The sequence below is a fragment of the Trichoderma atroviride genome, chromosome 2 (genome assembly GCF_020647795.1).
Source record: "Trichoderma atroviride chromosome 2, complete sequence".
Lineage (NCBI taxonomy): Eukaryota > Fungi > Ascomycota > Sordariomycetes > Hypocreales > Hypocreaceae > Trichoderma > Trichoderma atroviride.
The window spans coordinates 5,620,709-5,635,524 of NC_089401.1; the positions used below are offsets into that span (position 1 = coordinate 5,620,709).

Consider the following 14,816-nt stretch of genomic DNA (forward strand, 5'->3'; position numbering starts at 1 on the left):
ATGAGTGGGCCAAGCTCATGGCAGAGGGCAACCAAGTCATGCTGCGAGTCTGGGGAGGTGGCGTTTACGAAGAAACTGCTTTGATTGAAGCCTGCGACGAGCTTGGCATCTTGGTGTTCCACGACTTTCAATTCGCGTGCGCGTCTTATCCTGCCTACCCATCCTACCTGAAGACTCTGGAAGAAGAGGCGAGACAGCAGATTAGACGTCTGCGAGCGCATCCTTCTGTGGTGGTTTGGGCAGGAAACAACGAAGACTACCAGGTCCAGGAGAGGTATAAGCTCGACTATGACTTTGAAAACAAAGACCCAGACTCATGGCTCAAATCATCGTTCCCGGCCCGGTATATCTATGAGCACTTCTTGCCAAAGTTGGTCGAGGAGGAAGATCCAGGCAAGATTTATCACCCAAGCAGCCCCTGGGGTGATGGAAAGCCCACCGCCGACCCGACTGTTGGCGATATCCACCAATGGAATAGTAAGCCCTCTAATATGTCTGAGAAGTTCACATCATTGACTAACAAATCTTCTTAAACAGTCTGGCACGGTGCCATGAACAAATACCAAGAAGCAGTCGGCATGGGCGGCCGTTTCGTCAGTGAATTCGGAATGGAAGCGTATCCTCACCTCAGCACGACCCGTCGCATGGCCAGCGATCCCGCCCAGCTCTACCCCGGCTCCATGGTCCTCGATTTCCACAACAAGGCCATTGGCCACGAACGCCGCATGATGAGCTACGTCGTGGACAACTTCAGGCCCCGGCATGATCTCGGCGGCTACACACATCTCACGCAAATCGTGCAGTCCGAGACGATGCGTGCTGCGTACAAGGCATGGCGGCGACAATGGGGCAAGCCAGGCGCCCGGCAATGCGGCGGTGTGCTTGTGTGGCAGCTCAACGACTGCTGGCCGACCATGTCTTGGGCTGTGGTGGATTACTATCTCATCAAAAAGCCCGCGTACTACGCCATCTCCCGAGCGTTGCGGGCCATTGACGTGGGCGTACACAGAACGTTTCATGACTGGACTCAAACAGGATACTGGGTTGACGAGAACTCCGGTCTCGTCACGGGCCAAGTCGACCAGACTCTGCCTGCTCGCAAGGGAACATTCGACGTCTGGGTCGTCAGCAGCAATACAAAGCCCGTCAACTTGAACGTCGTTGTGCGCTTCATCTCCGTTCGTTCAGGCAAAGACGTTTCCGACCCTATCAAATCAACCATCACCGCTTCTGCCAACTCCACAACCGACATCCTCCAAGGCAAGGCACTCCCACCTTCAATCCCCAACGCCGACGACCTTAGCAAGCCCTTTTCCGTTTCCGAGTACGACCCATACGTCGTCCACGCCGTCATCACAGACGCTGCTACCGGCGTCCTCATCGCAACAGACACTGCATGGCCCGACCCCATCAAATTCCTCGACTTGTCCAACCGGGGCATCACGTTCGAGGTTTCTGCTGCAAAGGACGAAATCGTCATTTCAGCTGGCAAGCCCGTCAAGGGATTCGTCTTTGAAGAGGTGGAGGGCTTGAAGCTGAGTGACAACGGCTTTGATATTGTGCCCGGGGAGAAGCAGACTGTGAAAGTGGAGGGAGCGCTGACGGCGGATCAGCTGCTGTGGACGTGTATTGGAGCATCTGACGCATCGTTGAAGATTTCTGATGCGTCTTTATAGTTGCCCAATGGCAGAAGTGAAAATGTTACATGTTTTTAACTGAAAGATGAGATATAATCTGATAGTATAACGTGGTGGGGGGGGTCAACTCAATATAGTGGCAAGAGATACAGGGTGTGATTAGACCAAATAGATGAAGTCTAGATCGGGTGGCTTATTCAATCAAAGGCCTGTACTGTAGCCGGACATGGAAGCTGTGCATGTAATATTCACATCAAATAAACGAGGAGATGGGCTGTGAAGAAAATGAATCAATTTATTATTTTCCATAACAATCGCTAAAATCAAACTTATTTTCCTTTATTCCATTACTATGCATATCCCCATCCAAAGGTATAAAACGTAAGCTTAAAAAGAAAAAGTCCTCAATCTCTCCGCCTCGCACGCTTCATCGGCGGACTACGGCTGATGGAACGTGTCCTAGACCGAGAGCGAGAGGAATAGGATGCCGAAGAATGAGACGAAACCGAACGCCTTCGCTTCGTTGGCGGACTGCGGCTGCGAGAAGGTGTCCTAGAGCGAGGGCGGCCGCGGCCGCGACCACGAGCGCGAGAGGCAGCAGAACTAGAACGGGATGGAGATCGAGACCGGGATCGGGATGCTGAGAGAGAGCGAGGGCGTGAGCGTGATCGGGAACGAGAATAGGAGGGCGACCGTGAGCGAGACCGTGAGCGAGACCGTGAATCCGAGTACGATCGATCCCTCCCACCACGCCTTGGGGGCGTTCGAGAAAGCGATCGGCCTCGTCCGCCACCGCCACGACGAGCCGGAGAACGAGCCGGAGAACGACTCCTAGAGCGTGAGCGAGAAGAATATGACGAGCGAGAATGAGATGAATAGCTCGATACAGAATCTGAATCTGAGCGGTCCTGAGCAACAGGGGCGGGGAGCGCAGGCTTAGGCATGTTCTGAAGATGCTCTCGCATCTCCTCGGTCAAAACACCCAGGCCAATACTGGTAAAGTAGTTGATGGAGAATCTGATGTTGCGGGGGTTCTCCATGGGGAAGATGCCTTCGAGGTTAGGTCGGAGAGTTTCGTCGGTCAGGCGTGCCCTCAGCTTGGGCAATCCGGTTTCCTCCAAGATGTGCTGAAACAGGATCTTGATGAAGATACGGCTACTGGATGTAGTTTCATCTTCGTTGAGGTGAATGACGCCAAGGCAATGCCAGCCCAGAGCGTCGGACGCAAACATGTGACCAAACAGCATTGCAATGTTTCGCAGCTTGTTGTTCTCATATCGGTGAATAGTCTCGTAGTACTTTGCAAAGGCCTGCTCGAAGAGATCGCACCACAGACGGTTGATCTTGGCAAAGCGCTCGCCAATCATGCCAAAGAACTTGGTGTAAGTCTTTTCCTGGGAGCAACACTCGATAATCATCGATGGTAGCTCGGGCTCTTGACCTTCAGGCAGGTTGATCTTCATCAGCTTGTGAACTGCTTCTTCTGGGTCGGCACTCGACATGATGGTCAGGTAGATGGTCCTTCGAAGGTTGACCAAGTCGGCGTTGGACTGGTCCTTGATCTCCACGGCCTTTGACTCCTCGTCTTCCTCCTCCTCGGAGCTCTCGTCCTCGTCGTCCTCGTCGTCTTCGTCATCGCTGCCTTCGCCAAGAATTTCTGCCTTGAGTCTCTTATAGGCCTCCTCGTGCTCCTCCCACTCGGCGTCAAACTTGAAAACGTTGAGCCCGTCCTGAACATCAACCTCGCCATCAAGCTCAACCTTGTGTGTAATTTGGTCCTCCTCTTCAACCAAGTCCAGCTCCTCTTTGATGGCCGGGCTCTCCTTGAACTTATCTTTTCGGATCTGGAAAAGAACTTCAATCATGTACTGTGTCCGCTTATCGATGTCCGACTCGTGGAGGATGTTGCGGAACTGATCGAACACGGCCATCGAGATGGCAGGCTGCATCTCCTCCAGGTATTGCCCCACCTCCTTGCAGAATCCCACAGCAATCTCAACACTATCGTCCGTCGGCTTGTGCAGGAGCAGCAAGAGAATTTGGCCAGCTAGCATCTCATGCTGAACCTGCTGGTTGATCAGATGCGCGAGGAACGTCGTCGAGGAGAGGCAAACGGCCTTGTCGTTTCGCTTGAATCCCTTGCGGAACTGCATAATCAGGCGCTTTATCAGCAGCTCACCGACCTGGGGAAGCTTCGTGTTGACAATCGCCGCCATGGCCGCGTAGATGGGCGTGAAGGGCAAACTCGCAGCCTGGGCTTTCATGATGGATCTGCAGAACAGGCCCCTGCCCCGAACCAAGTTCTCGCCAAACAGCTCGGGAACGATGTACTTGATGTTGGCGGTGTTGACCTTGTTGATCAGACCGTTGATACTCTTCTTCAGCGCCTCCCACGCCATCCTCTGATACTCTTTGCTGGTCTTGTCCGTGATCTGCGCCTGGAGCGCTCTGAGCCTCGCGGGGGGGATGTAGGTTCCTCCCGATCGCATGTTTAGCAGTTTTTCGTACTCGGCTTTTGCTGCTGCCTGCTTCTCTTCTTCGGTTCGCACGGGAGGAGCAGGCGATGGAGAGCGATCGCCTCTCGAAGGACGATAGAAATCACCATCTCGTGGCATTCCGCGCTCACGGCGCGGTACGTCACTCACGGCCGACGCCATTGTATCGCGTGAAGCTGAGCGGGGGGGGATCAGAGACCGTGATGCGTAATAAGAGATACTGGCGACTGATTCGTATCCGGGCGTAGAAAGAAGATGAAGCGGGCGCGTGGGCGAGACGATGGCGCTTCACAAGAACTTTTCTATGGTCTAGAGCGGATGGTTTATTCCAGAGTTTGGGAGCTGCAAATAAAATCAATCGGGAACCGCACGGGCCACGCTCTAACTTTTCTGCGCCACAGCACGTAGGTAGCACCTAAACACCATTTTCGGGCTCCATAGCATTTGAGGCTCGTAGATACAAGGCGAATTGTTTTGCATTAGGTGCTATTTAATAGGCTCTTTCCACAAGTCTTCATTGATTTACTTGTATATCTATTCATCTCATTTCTTTTTTTTATAGGAAAAGAGGACGCAGAAATGTTTTCTCCAGTTCTCACCAAATATCTGCAAGCTAGACTTGCTTCACAATACCCAGCATCTTCTTTATCAACCAACAATTCAAAGTAAAAAAAAAAAAAAAAAAAAAAAAAAGAAGCAAGAGAAACCAGGCGATTGTCAGATTTTTCTCTCATCTTTCGGGCGTGAAAACTTCATCTGATGTTTCTCCATAAAGTCGTCTGTTCACATTTGGTGTAAGCCCGCTATAACAAACAGCATACATGTATACCGAACAAGAAACAACAACATGGCCACGCTTTGGGAGCAGCTATAAACCAGTCTCGAGACCAAATGCGCAAATGTGACTAGCCATGAATAACAGTCAAGATGAATAAACATAACTAATATTATATAATTACTTACTCTTCCTCAACCTCTAGATATATCACTCCCAGGTACAAGTTGACAGCCACCCAGCGCACCGCCACATCAACCCAGCGCCCAGCCAGCACGCCCCAGCCCCTAACCAAAAGCCCCCAGAAGCCCATCCCTGGCGCGACCCCAATTGATGCCAGCGTGGATGTTGCCGCCGCCGCGCGCGCCTCGCATCGCCTCGCCTCAGCATCAGCTACGAAGCTTCGTTTCTCCCACTTCAACATTTCACCACTCAGCCACGTCAAAGAGACAACCACCCCCCCGCGCTCCTTTAAAACAAAAAAGACGATATACGAGATAGACTTAACTCTCCCCTTAAAACCCCCCATTCTCTCTCTCTCTACATTCTTTTGATTCCCGGTTCATTACACCAAAGCTTTCCTAACAATGGTATGTTCCTCAATTCTCTCCCCCCCAATCTCTTTCCTGTTTCCTTGCTGCTTCCGCCACCATTCAATCTTAGAAGCAATCCTTTTCGCAACACAAACTCCAAGAAACAAGGCAAAAGCTAACTGCTCCTCCCTCAACAGCTCGACAAGCTCGTCGGTTTCACCATGCTGGTGGCCGCCTCCGTCATCTTCCTCTACTACACCATCTGGACCCTCCTCATGGTAAGATATCTCTCTCTTCCTCCCATATTTCCACCAAGAAGCCGAACCTCATCGGACCGGTCAATCACGCAAGAAATCAATTGCTAACTATATAATCTCCTCAACAACAGCCCTTCGTTGACGACGACCACCCCCTTCAGAACCTCTTCCTCCCTCGCGTCTGGGCCATCCGCATCCCCGTCATCCTTCTCCTCCTCGGTTCCGCCGTCGTCGGCTCCTTCGTCGGCATGGTCATGATCCGAAGCAACCAGAAGAAAGCTGCCAAGGCCAAGGCTGCCGCTAAGAAGAAGGCTTAAAAGGAAAAATAAAAAAAGGGAGGGAGAATGAACACCATAATACCGAACCTTATATGTATATGTACCCATCTATGTGCGAGAAACGAATGACCCGTCATCTATGCAGGAGATAACCCAGGGGACTTGTTAGAATTGGTCATGGCAATAAAAAATTAATAATACTTTTGCACAAACATGCACGGGAATTGAATTTTTACTTGATGCTGTGCATGGCAAATCTGTCACGGCTGCCAACGACTACGATAATCGTCATTTGTTTATTATCAACGACTGCCGGCAAAAGCAACTGTGAATATGAAAGAGACGTCAGTTTGGGGTATCTCGATTGGTGTCTATTCAATAATGAGGCGCTACAGAAGCTGCTAAACAGTAGAGATGCTACCTATAGAACAAAAAGGCAACTACCTATGGAGTCATATAGGCAAACGCATCCAATCTAGATAAAAATCTCGAGCTGGTAGTGGTAGTGAGGGACTCGAAGAGTATAAATAAGCCAATTCATAAACCAATCCTCCAACAGTATTGTTCAACTTTGCTCAAAAGAGAGAGGAGAAGTAAAAAGCCAAGCAAAACAATGAATCCAGTGTCAGAAGTTTGTCAAATTAGTGTAAAAAAAAACCTAGTTTATACCCAAGAAAAAGTTAAGAAAGAAGTCCTCTCGAGTCCCAAAATCCTGTAGAGTTGAAGCTCGGTTTCCGAAATTGCGACACCATCACTGGGAGCCAATTAGACTCTCTGGTCAGCAAAATCGAGAACTTCGCAGTCGTCCTCAAAGAATCCATCACCATCGGGATCCCCTTGGTGAGCTCCGCGCCGTCTTCGTGTAGTGACGACGATTTGCTCAGAGTCGCCAAACTCCATAACACGCTCCATAGCCGACGGAGGCAGAGGTCGGTGGTCCTCTGGGTCGTCGTATTCGTCCTCAAAGGCAGTAGGAAGACCGAGATCCAGCTTGACGACAGAAATGTCCTGCCCGAATGCCCAAGCAGATCCATCGGCGCTGCTTGTGCTTGGCGCAGTTACAGCGAGATGCTGTCCATTCTTCGACTTCTTCGAAGAAGGCGCCTTGGCCTCCAAGGAAGAGTTTGCCAAAACTTCCGAGACCCCCTCGAGTTGGCTTCCATACGCAGGAGTGTATTCGCAAAGAATAACGCGCCTATCGGTGTGGAAAGGCTGATATGGTGCGCTACACTCAATTTCTGCCTGGGGAATGGTCTCGGCCATAGTATGAAGTGTATTGTTGGAAACCGCGTGCGGGCGGCCCTTCAGTGTCAATGTCGTTCCAATATCCATTTCCGTGTCTGACAGGTCGAGATACTCTTCTTGCGTGCCCGAATCCAAGATTTGGCGGACTGCAGGAGCAACGTTGTCGTCTGGAAGAAGCGGGACTTGATGATCGGTATATCGATTCACACGTGAAGCCCGCTTGCCACCTGATTGTCGTCGAGATTTGTAAGGATATGTTCGCACAAGTCCTCCGCCTAGGTTGAACAGTGTTGCGCTCCGGCGGCCCCTGATCCAAACCACGCATGACGACGAGGGCAGCGAGGAGCTTGGAGGCAGTGAAAGCCGGTTCTCTCCGGTGTGCCGTAGTTGGCTGATGGCGGAGCCGGTCTTTCCAATCGAGTTAGTGATGCTCGCAGCAATCGCTCGCCCTCCCTGAGCTGCCGAGTCTTTCAGAATGCTACCAGCAGTAGAGGCGCTGTTGCCACTCCCTTGGCGCGAACGTGTTACAAAGGGCATTGCTACTTGGTATGCAGCGCCAAAAGCACCAGACGCGAGAGAAACGGCAGAGCTGGATGGCTCAGATGGCTCGGCGGCAGGCTTGGGAGTCACCTTGCGCCGGCGTGGTGGTGGCCACATGAACGCGCTAAAGGGCATATCCAGGAGATGAACGGTTCCTCTCTCCGTAACCATGGCCAGGCGCTCCCCTTGAGGCTCCATCCACACCACGTCAATAATCCGCGCAACAGTCATGCGCGAGAACTGGGCGATTTGTCGGACTTGAGGGCCAGTGCTGTCATGAGTAACCATCGACGCCTGTAGAGGCGAGGAGTGTGTATGTTGAACTCGAAACAGGTCCCATACCGTCTGCACGTCTCCTTTGCTGCTTGCTGTAAAAAGCGACAGGGAAGAGGGTGAGAATGACAGGAAACTGCATCCTAGAGGCGTTAAGAAGGTGGCAGAAGGATGGATTGACGGAGACAGTGCCAGGGAGTCAACATCCAAGATGGAAACAAGTCCCGAATCTTTGGTTGCCGCCGCCTGCCCAGTCGTTCCATGCGTTGGAGGAAATGCAGCGCCATCGTTCAGAGGGGAGCGCGTGCCGTTCCACTGCTGAGGTGGTGACCAGGGCTGCTGTTGCTGGGATTGCGGGCTGGTTGCCCTGTTCCAATACGAGTTCCATGCCTGTAGGCCCTGCTGGCCAACCCATTTTGCGCCCTGAATAAGCTCCTGTGTTGCCTCGCGCATGACCTTGTTGACAACGCTGTCAGAAATGGGCAGATCCACGGAAGCAGTGACCGAAGGAAGGTGAGGAGGCGTTACAGAAGTAATGCCAGCTCCTCTTCCCAAGATTGGAACCGGTAGATGAGCTCGAATGGCGATACTCGAAGACGGCGCTGCTGGGCAGTAGGCAATCTTCCGGCCGTTGAGAGCGAAAATGGCAGTTGGAGGGTTGGGTCGGCGAGTTGCACCAAGGGGGGTTCATTTTATCACTCTCCTCGGGTACATCGCCCCCCCGCTGGCCTGGCTGAATACATGTCCATAGCTTGGCGGTGCAAGCAAACAAGTGCCCATTCTGCGCCTGCAGCAGCTGTGTGTAGACCCAGCACTCGCCAGTAGAACCAGAGCATACCGCAACCGTTCCAGCATCTGCCTTGATGGCAAATGCTCCGGTGGGAAGCGGAGGTTGGAAGATGGGGCTAGTAATGGAAACCTCTGTGCTGATAGGAATAGTTGGGGCCTGCAGAAGGACATCGACTACTTTGTTCGTTTTGAGCGAGTATACTTCGACGGTGGTCTGATATGCTTCAATCGCTTGGCCCTTTTGTCCGTTGCGTGTTGAGAAGGCATCGTGGTGAGTATAGGCGGACCGAGGACTCGCCGCACCGTCGGTTTTCTTCGCCGTGCCATCGTCGTCCTCTTCGTCTGGAGTCGCGGGGGATCGCCGGGGCAGTACGGGGCCATGGACCACCAGTGCGACCAAGGGAAAGATGCCGTCCTTGTCTCCGCCAACAGTCCATGGAAGTATCTTGGCGTAATGAACTCCACCTCGCAGGCCTTTGAGGCTGGCCATGGGTTCTAATCCTCTCTTGCTAACACCGTAAACCTCCAAGCCGCCCTGGTATCCGGCTAAGACGACATTTTCAGAGCCAGTCGCGCTGTAAGGGCTTGGCAACTTGTCGAAACCAAAGTAGAGGCCCTGATCACCCGGCTTCATACCGGATTGTGGCTTGATGGTGAGGTCCAGGTCCGAGACGCCGTAGAAGTGTGCCTGTGGTTGGTGAGGAAGTGGAGGAGGATGCGAGCCCATGCGGGAGTGGCCATGAGAGTACATGGCCGGAGAGTTGACAGAGCTTCGCCGCTGATGCAGGGCAGTCGAGGAAGCCCTGGGCATGCTGTCCGGAGACACGAAATGGGGATCCATTTGGTAGCTGAGGGGCCGCTTCGAGTGACTGGTGGGCGGAGAAGGTGACGCTGGCGACGGTGTCATGAAAGCCCTCTGGGCCGACCAGCCATGGTGAAGATGGCTTGGGTCTTCGTAGGAAGAGGGCTGCGTAGGAGGTGATTCGCTCGCCAGAGCGATGAGATTGCTTGGGGAAGCAGCCATTCGATTCCTCGCCCAGTCGTGGATCATGCTTGGAGCTGTGCTGGCAGAAACCGAAGTTGTGGACAAGGCATCCAGTGAGGGCGACGGCTCCGGATTCTCATTGTCAGGCGCGGCCGAAGGTCGTATTTCGGGCGTGTTGATCGGAGGAGAGGAGGCGTTGGAAGTAGGAATGCTCTTGGAAGAGTCGTTTCCACTTTCGTCGCCGTCGTTGACGGGTCTTCTATTTATCCACAAGGACAAAGGTCAGCGGTCATATTACATGCTATATCATCCTCAGGCACACCGGCGAGTGCACAGCAAAAGGGTGAGTCACGCGGCCAACGGCGAGCATGCGATGCGATGCGATGCGGCGCCATGGCTGTGAAGATGGGAGCGGTTTAGCGGGAGGACTCACACGAACTTGCCGGCGGTTTGTTTGGTCACCGCCGCGGCAATGCCGCCGCTGTGCTTTGCATTTTTCCTGTCCTTCTTGGCTGCAGCAAAAACATGGTCAGTATTGAAACGCTCGTGCCTGGTCATGTATGTCTGCCTGTCCATCTGTCTGCGGTGCTTTGCGTCGACTCGCCCGAGGGATGGAGGAGATGCAAGTCTTATCGCGGTGTCGTCACTGCAGTGGTACAAGATAAGAGCTGCCTGTTGCGACTCACCCGGCATTCAACCTGTGTAAGGAGATTGGAGCAGTTGTCCCGCTCCAAGAGCTGGTGCCTTTGCAGAACAACACGGGTTCCGGAAAGGCCGCAGCTGAAACAAAATGGAAGAAATAAAAAGATGTAATAAATCGAAGAGCACGTAGATGTCGTTAATAATTCTGTCCCTTGAAGTAAACAGAACTGGCGAAGAAGCTTCTCGTCGGATAGTATAGATCGATGCGGTAGCTAGCGACAGCTACCACGGCTGCTAGGCAGAAGCTGTAGCCGGTAAACGAGATTTGAGGTACCGCTAGATAAGGGGCTTGGCCGCCTAAGTTGGGAACGAGGGGCTATCGACGGCGACGAGGGGCTCGCGTCCAAGGTACTACTACGCAGGAACCGGTAGTAGTACGAAGAGATTATTGGCAAGAGAAGATATACGGAAGATGCAGGATGCAGTAATACGCTGGTTCGTGCAACAAAAGAATCAACTGGTTTTCTAAAGGCTGGTGTAAGTGAACAAAAAAGGCCGGTATGCAGGGAATGGCGCAGCCACAAGGGTCGTTTTTGGTGTTCGTGAGAATATGCGTAGTCTATCGTTGATATAGGAAAAGGCAAGGACAAAGCAAATAGGTATCCGTGGAGTAGAGACCGGGTATTATTCAGAGCAAGGCTGGTTCGTCAAAGAAAAAGAGACTGAAGTGCTGTTTGAGCTTGTATTTGTTTCGAGATGTGTTTGTGTGCAGATGAATGTAAGTAAAAGAAGGATGATGGAGAGAAGGGCCGCGGTTGCTCAAGAGGACCTTGGGGGTGGCAGCTTTGGTGAGTCGAAGGCCGCCCGCCAATTACAGCATACCGCACTGCGAGCTGGCGCGGTACGTGCAGGTACCTGCGCCTACTTTGTATGGCGACGGCCGGGGCGCTGCTGTCACTGACTTGATAACGCGGGGGGGAAGCAGCCAGGTCCGCTGTCCGGAGCAGCTGTTGGGGGGGGCGTGATTCTGCGAAGGGGGGGGCAGAAGGGGGGGCGTGGGCGCTCCCCGTTGCTCCGGGCCTGTACAGAGCGGTACCGGCCGGTACTCGTCGCGCACGCATCACAAGCCGCAGTGGTGGCTCGCTCGCTGGTCCTGTGGTCAGCGGCCACAGGGGCAACAGCGCTCGCGACACGCTAATCTCAGCTAGGCGGGCCAGCCGTCGGAGGGTTTCTAGGGGCGTCCAGCAACTGAACGTGTCGAGTTCCAGCGCTTCCATGCCTATCCGCAGTCCCATGGATGGCCCATGAACCAGGCATGTCGCATGCCCACAGAGCACATGTACTGCAGAATGCTGGACGCATATATGAGCGGTGCCTGGGTACGAGGCTACCTCGTTATCTGCTATCGCGGAGCCCTCCGTGCATGTACAGCTCTGACGTACAGGCACAAGCCTCATCTCGTGTCTTTGATTACCAGACACCACTTAATGTAGGTACGCTCAAGTAAGCCGCGATGTGGCTAACCTTACTTCCAGGAGGTACACGCCGGTACCTCCAGGGAATGCGCCTATCACAGCGCTGCGACTGGCTGGCTGCCACGCGGTACAGTGCCTATCGCTGACTGGCCCTGCGGCTTCGGGTTCTGGCGGCGCGTTTAGAGGCAGATGCCAGCCGCTTTCCCCAACGGAAACCAAGAGGCGCCGCGCCGTCTGCAGCGTGAATATCACAGCTTGGCGTTTTGTGTATTTTGTGATTGATAGGATTGATGGCATAGCAAACATGTTGGCTACCTACAGGTATGCCGTCTGTCCCAGGAACAGTCGATGACAATGGATCGAGGGATGATGTGCTGGTGTACCCAAGTTACGTAAAGCCCTATAAGCATAGACCCCAGTGTAAGCTGCAGTGGCAGATGTCGAAGAATCAATGGAATTGAGGGCATCAGCTCAACTACGTAAGGTACCTGTCAACCACTAGAGCCTTAACGATAGCTGCTTCAGCCACCTCACCAGACCACAGGACCAGACCAGTGACCGGCTCCGGCGCGTCATCCCCCATCATCCGCCGTGCCAAAATGACGTCCCCGCCGAAAAGGGATGAGATCCATGATTCCTATTGAGCCCCGGCAAATGACTAAGAAACGGCTCTCCTTTCTCTGTCGCCTCGCCGTCCTTATCTGTGCCGCCGTGAGATTTCCTCATTATCAGATGGGTGGTGATAGCGATGGTGATTGCGTTTGGTACATGCCAAGGTACAGCAGGCAGGCTACAAGGCGTGCTGCACGCCGATAAGCTCCCCGTCCCCTTTGTCTGGTGCCGTTCACAGCGGCTAACAGGCTGCGTATCAGCATGCAATAGATTGGCCCTGTTGCGCCACACTTGCTCACACCCCCTTCCTTCAGCACATCAACTTGTACCACCATGTACTGCAGTCGGCACGTCCATCCCATGGCCCTGGAATGGCCATCAATAGAATCGCAGAGAAGAACATGGCTATTTTTATTACCTACTGCCTACCTGCTCCTCCCCTTTAGAGGGACTAAGATGAAGTCAACCACCTAGTATAGTGCACTGGCACTTATTACCCTGATGCTAGTAGTCAACTAGCAAGGAAATTGCATGTTAAAATGCTCCGTGACATGGTGTCAGGTGATAGGTGCCTCCTACGCCATGGACGAACATCCCCCACGGCCAAGCAAACAAAAACAAAGCCATCTATCAGCTTAGCTCCTTCTGTTCACAATTCCTCTCTCTCTCGTCTTCTGCCGCGTGTATCCAGAAAAGCATAAACAGCTAGCACAAAGCAAATCTCGTACTGTACGGACAGCGTAATGCAAGGAACAGTGACGCTGCCGCGGGATCGCCACTGGGGGTGTATATGCGTGTGCGTGTGTGTGTCTGGGGAAAAGGATCTAGACAAGTTCTGGACAACAAACACGCAGGAACACGGCAAAAAGGCGGCATTTGCCCCTCTTCGTTCGTCTCATATCGTCATGGTCCATCATTGCTGTTCCCCAGAGGGAGATTCACACTAGACTCCTGAACACTCCGTATCGTATCGCCCTTTGTTTCTGATAAGCCCGCGACCTGCGTGTGTAGCATCCCGATTACCAAAATCCCTAGAGGGGCTTCTTATCGGAGAGGCTTGCAGGCAAAAACGGCTACCAAAAACGTCAGCACGTTAAGTAAACACGGGTGGGTAGCACAGCACAGGGAACAATCCGGAGTGAACATGTCTGTAACACTTAGGAGCTGTTTCCCACTTGAACTTGAAACACCGTTGGTGAACATGAATGAAGCCTCTCGGAAGCCGTGGATAGACGCATGGCTGAGCAATTAACGTCACACGGCCTGTGCGCCAAGCAACCCAGCAGCAGCTAGATATTCCCTCACATATACGAGGAGAAGCGCATAGCTCAGTATAAGGTCAAACGCGGTATCACTACAAACTTTGTGACAATTTTCATGCAGTCTACTACTCTCTATTTCAGCATATACACGGAATACGCAGCAAACTTCCACTCCTCGTTGCCATGCTCGTTCTGCACCTTTTTCACAGTCCCGTGCCCCGCCCACGCAACAGCGCTTGCGGCACCGTCCTTGGTCTTATACGACACTTCGCCGTAAAGCATCAGCTCGCACTCCCGCTTGTTGTCTGCCGATTCACTGAATTGTCCCGGGAAGACCTTTTGAACAGTGTGGCTCCTCTCTTGTACCACTGACCACATTCCGTTGCGCATTGTGCGGATGTCTGCGTGTTGTTGTCAGTCATTTGGACTAGGATGGTATATTCATTTTGAGGTAATTCATGTGTAGACATATGCCAATGAGCATATGAGATAGAAGAGTGAAAGTGAGGATGTAGAAAGAAAGAAAAGAAAAAGAGGGGAAAAAAAAAACTGACCCTCTCGCCCAGTCGCCTTCGCAGGCCCAACAGCTATCTGCGCGTCCTCGGTGAACTGATCAACCCACAGCTCATTCAGGTCCTTGTTGTCGGATATTCTGTAAAAGTTGGTGATGAATGTCCGGATCTCGGGGTCGGGAAGGCCATCATGGACCGGGTACCGGGGAATGTATTGCGCATTTACTGAGCCAGACATTTTCTTAATTTTATTCTCAAAAGATTTGAGAATGAGGTGACAATTAATGCAGTCAGTATGCTGATGGAAGGCGATTTTTGATAAGTCCAGAGCGTCATTAACACTAGAGCTCTATATATCTTGGAATGAACTTCTTGTAGGGTCTAACTGAAGTCTTGGTAATCAAGGCGGCTTGGGCAACTTGTCAGCAAAAACGGATGTAGCACCTCAAAACTCCCGCCAGCCAGTCTTCATTCCGTCGGCGGTAATATACAGCAACATACCGCAT

The 14,816-nt window shown here is 52.6% G+C and overlaps 6 protein-coding genes across 6 annotated transcripts; 2 read left to right on the top strand and 4 right to left on the bottom strand.

Annotated features, from left to right (window-relative positions):
- Positions 1 to 17: 17 nt before the first annotated feature.
- TrAtP1_004693 (uncharacterized protein) lies at positions 18 to 1,676 on the top strand (the record flags this gene model as incomplete). The annotated part of the gene is made up of 2 exons (XM_066112415.1): positions 18 to 477; positions 538 to 1,676. The coding sequence occupies 2 exons, from the start codon at positions 18 to 20 to the stop codon at positions 1,674 to 1,676; spliced, it is 1,599 nt and encodes a 532-aa protein (XP_065968499.1).
- Positions 1,677 to 1,915: 239 nt separating this feature from the next.
- On the bottom strand, positions 1,916 to 4,443 carry TrAtP1_004694 (uncharacterized protein). Its single transcript, XM_066112416.1, has one exon. The coding sequence runs from the start codon at positions 4,292 to 4,294 to the stop codon at positions 2,042 to 2,044; it is 2,253 nt and encodes a 750-aa protein (XP_065968500.1). The 5' UTR covers positions 4,295 to 4,443; the 3' UTR covers positions 1,916 to 2,041.
- A 1,051-nt stretch (positions 4,444 to 5,494) lies between these two features.
- TrAtP1_004695 (uncharacterized protein) lies at positions 5,495 to 6,014 on the top strand (the record flags this gene model as incomplete). Its single annotated transcript, XM_014084142.2, has 3 exons — positions 5,495 to 5,497; positions 5,638 to 5,718; positions 5,829 to 6,014. 3 exons carry the CDS (start codon positions 5,495 to 5,497, stop codon positions 6,012 to 6,014), a joined length of 270 nt encoding a protein of 89 aa, XP_013939617.1.
- Positions 6,015 to 6,740: 726 nt separating this feature from the next.
- On the bottom strand, positions 6,741 to 8,486 carry TrAtP1_004696 (uncharacterized protein; the record flags this gene model as incomplete). Its single annotated transcript, XM_066112417.1, has 1 exon — positions 6,741 to 8,486. One exon carries the CDS (start codon positions 8,484 to 8,486, stop codon positions 6,741 to 6,743), a length of 1,746 nt encoding a protein of 581 aa, XP_065968501.1.
- A 19-nt stretch (positions 8,487 to 8,505) lies between these two features.
- TrAtP1_004697 (uncharacterized protein) lies at positions 8,506 to 10,500 on the bottom strand (the record flags this gene model as incomplete). Its single annotated transcript, XM_066112418.1, has 3 exons — positions 8,506 to 10,066; positions 10,241 to 10,319; positions 10,494 to 10,500. The coding sequence occupies 3 exons, from the start codon at positions 10,498 to 10,500 to the stop codon at positions 8,506 to 8,508; spliced, it is 1,647 nt and encodes a 548-aa protein (XP_065968502.1).
- Positions 10,501 to 13,930: 3,430 nt separating this feature from the next.
- TrAtP1_004698 (uncharacterized protein) lies at positions 13,931 to 14,548 on the bottom strand (the record flags this gene model as incomplete). The annotated part of the gene is made up of 2 exons (XM_014084144.2): positions 13,931 to 14,199; positions 14,353 to 14,548. 2 exons carry the CDS (start codon positions 14,546 to 14,548, stop codon positions 13,931 to 13,933), a joined length of 465 nt encoding a protein of 154 aa, XP_013939619.2.
- Positions 14,549 to 14,816: the final 268 nt, after the last annotated feature.

Bases quoted from the DNA above. Each gene is read 5' to 3' on its own strand.
- TrAtP1_004694 (XM_066112416.1), bottom strand. From the start codon at position 4,294: ATGGCGTCGGCCGTGAGTGACGTACCGCGCCGTGAGCGCGGAATGCCA.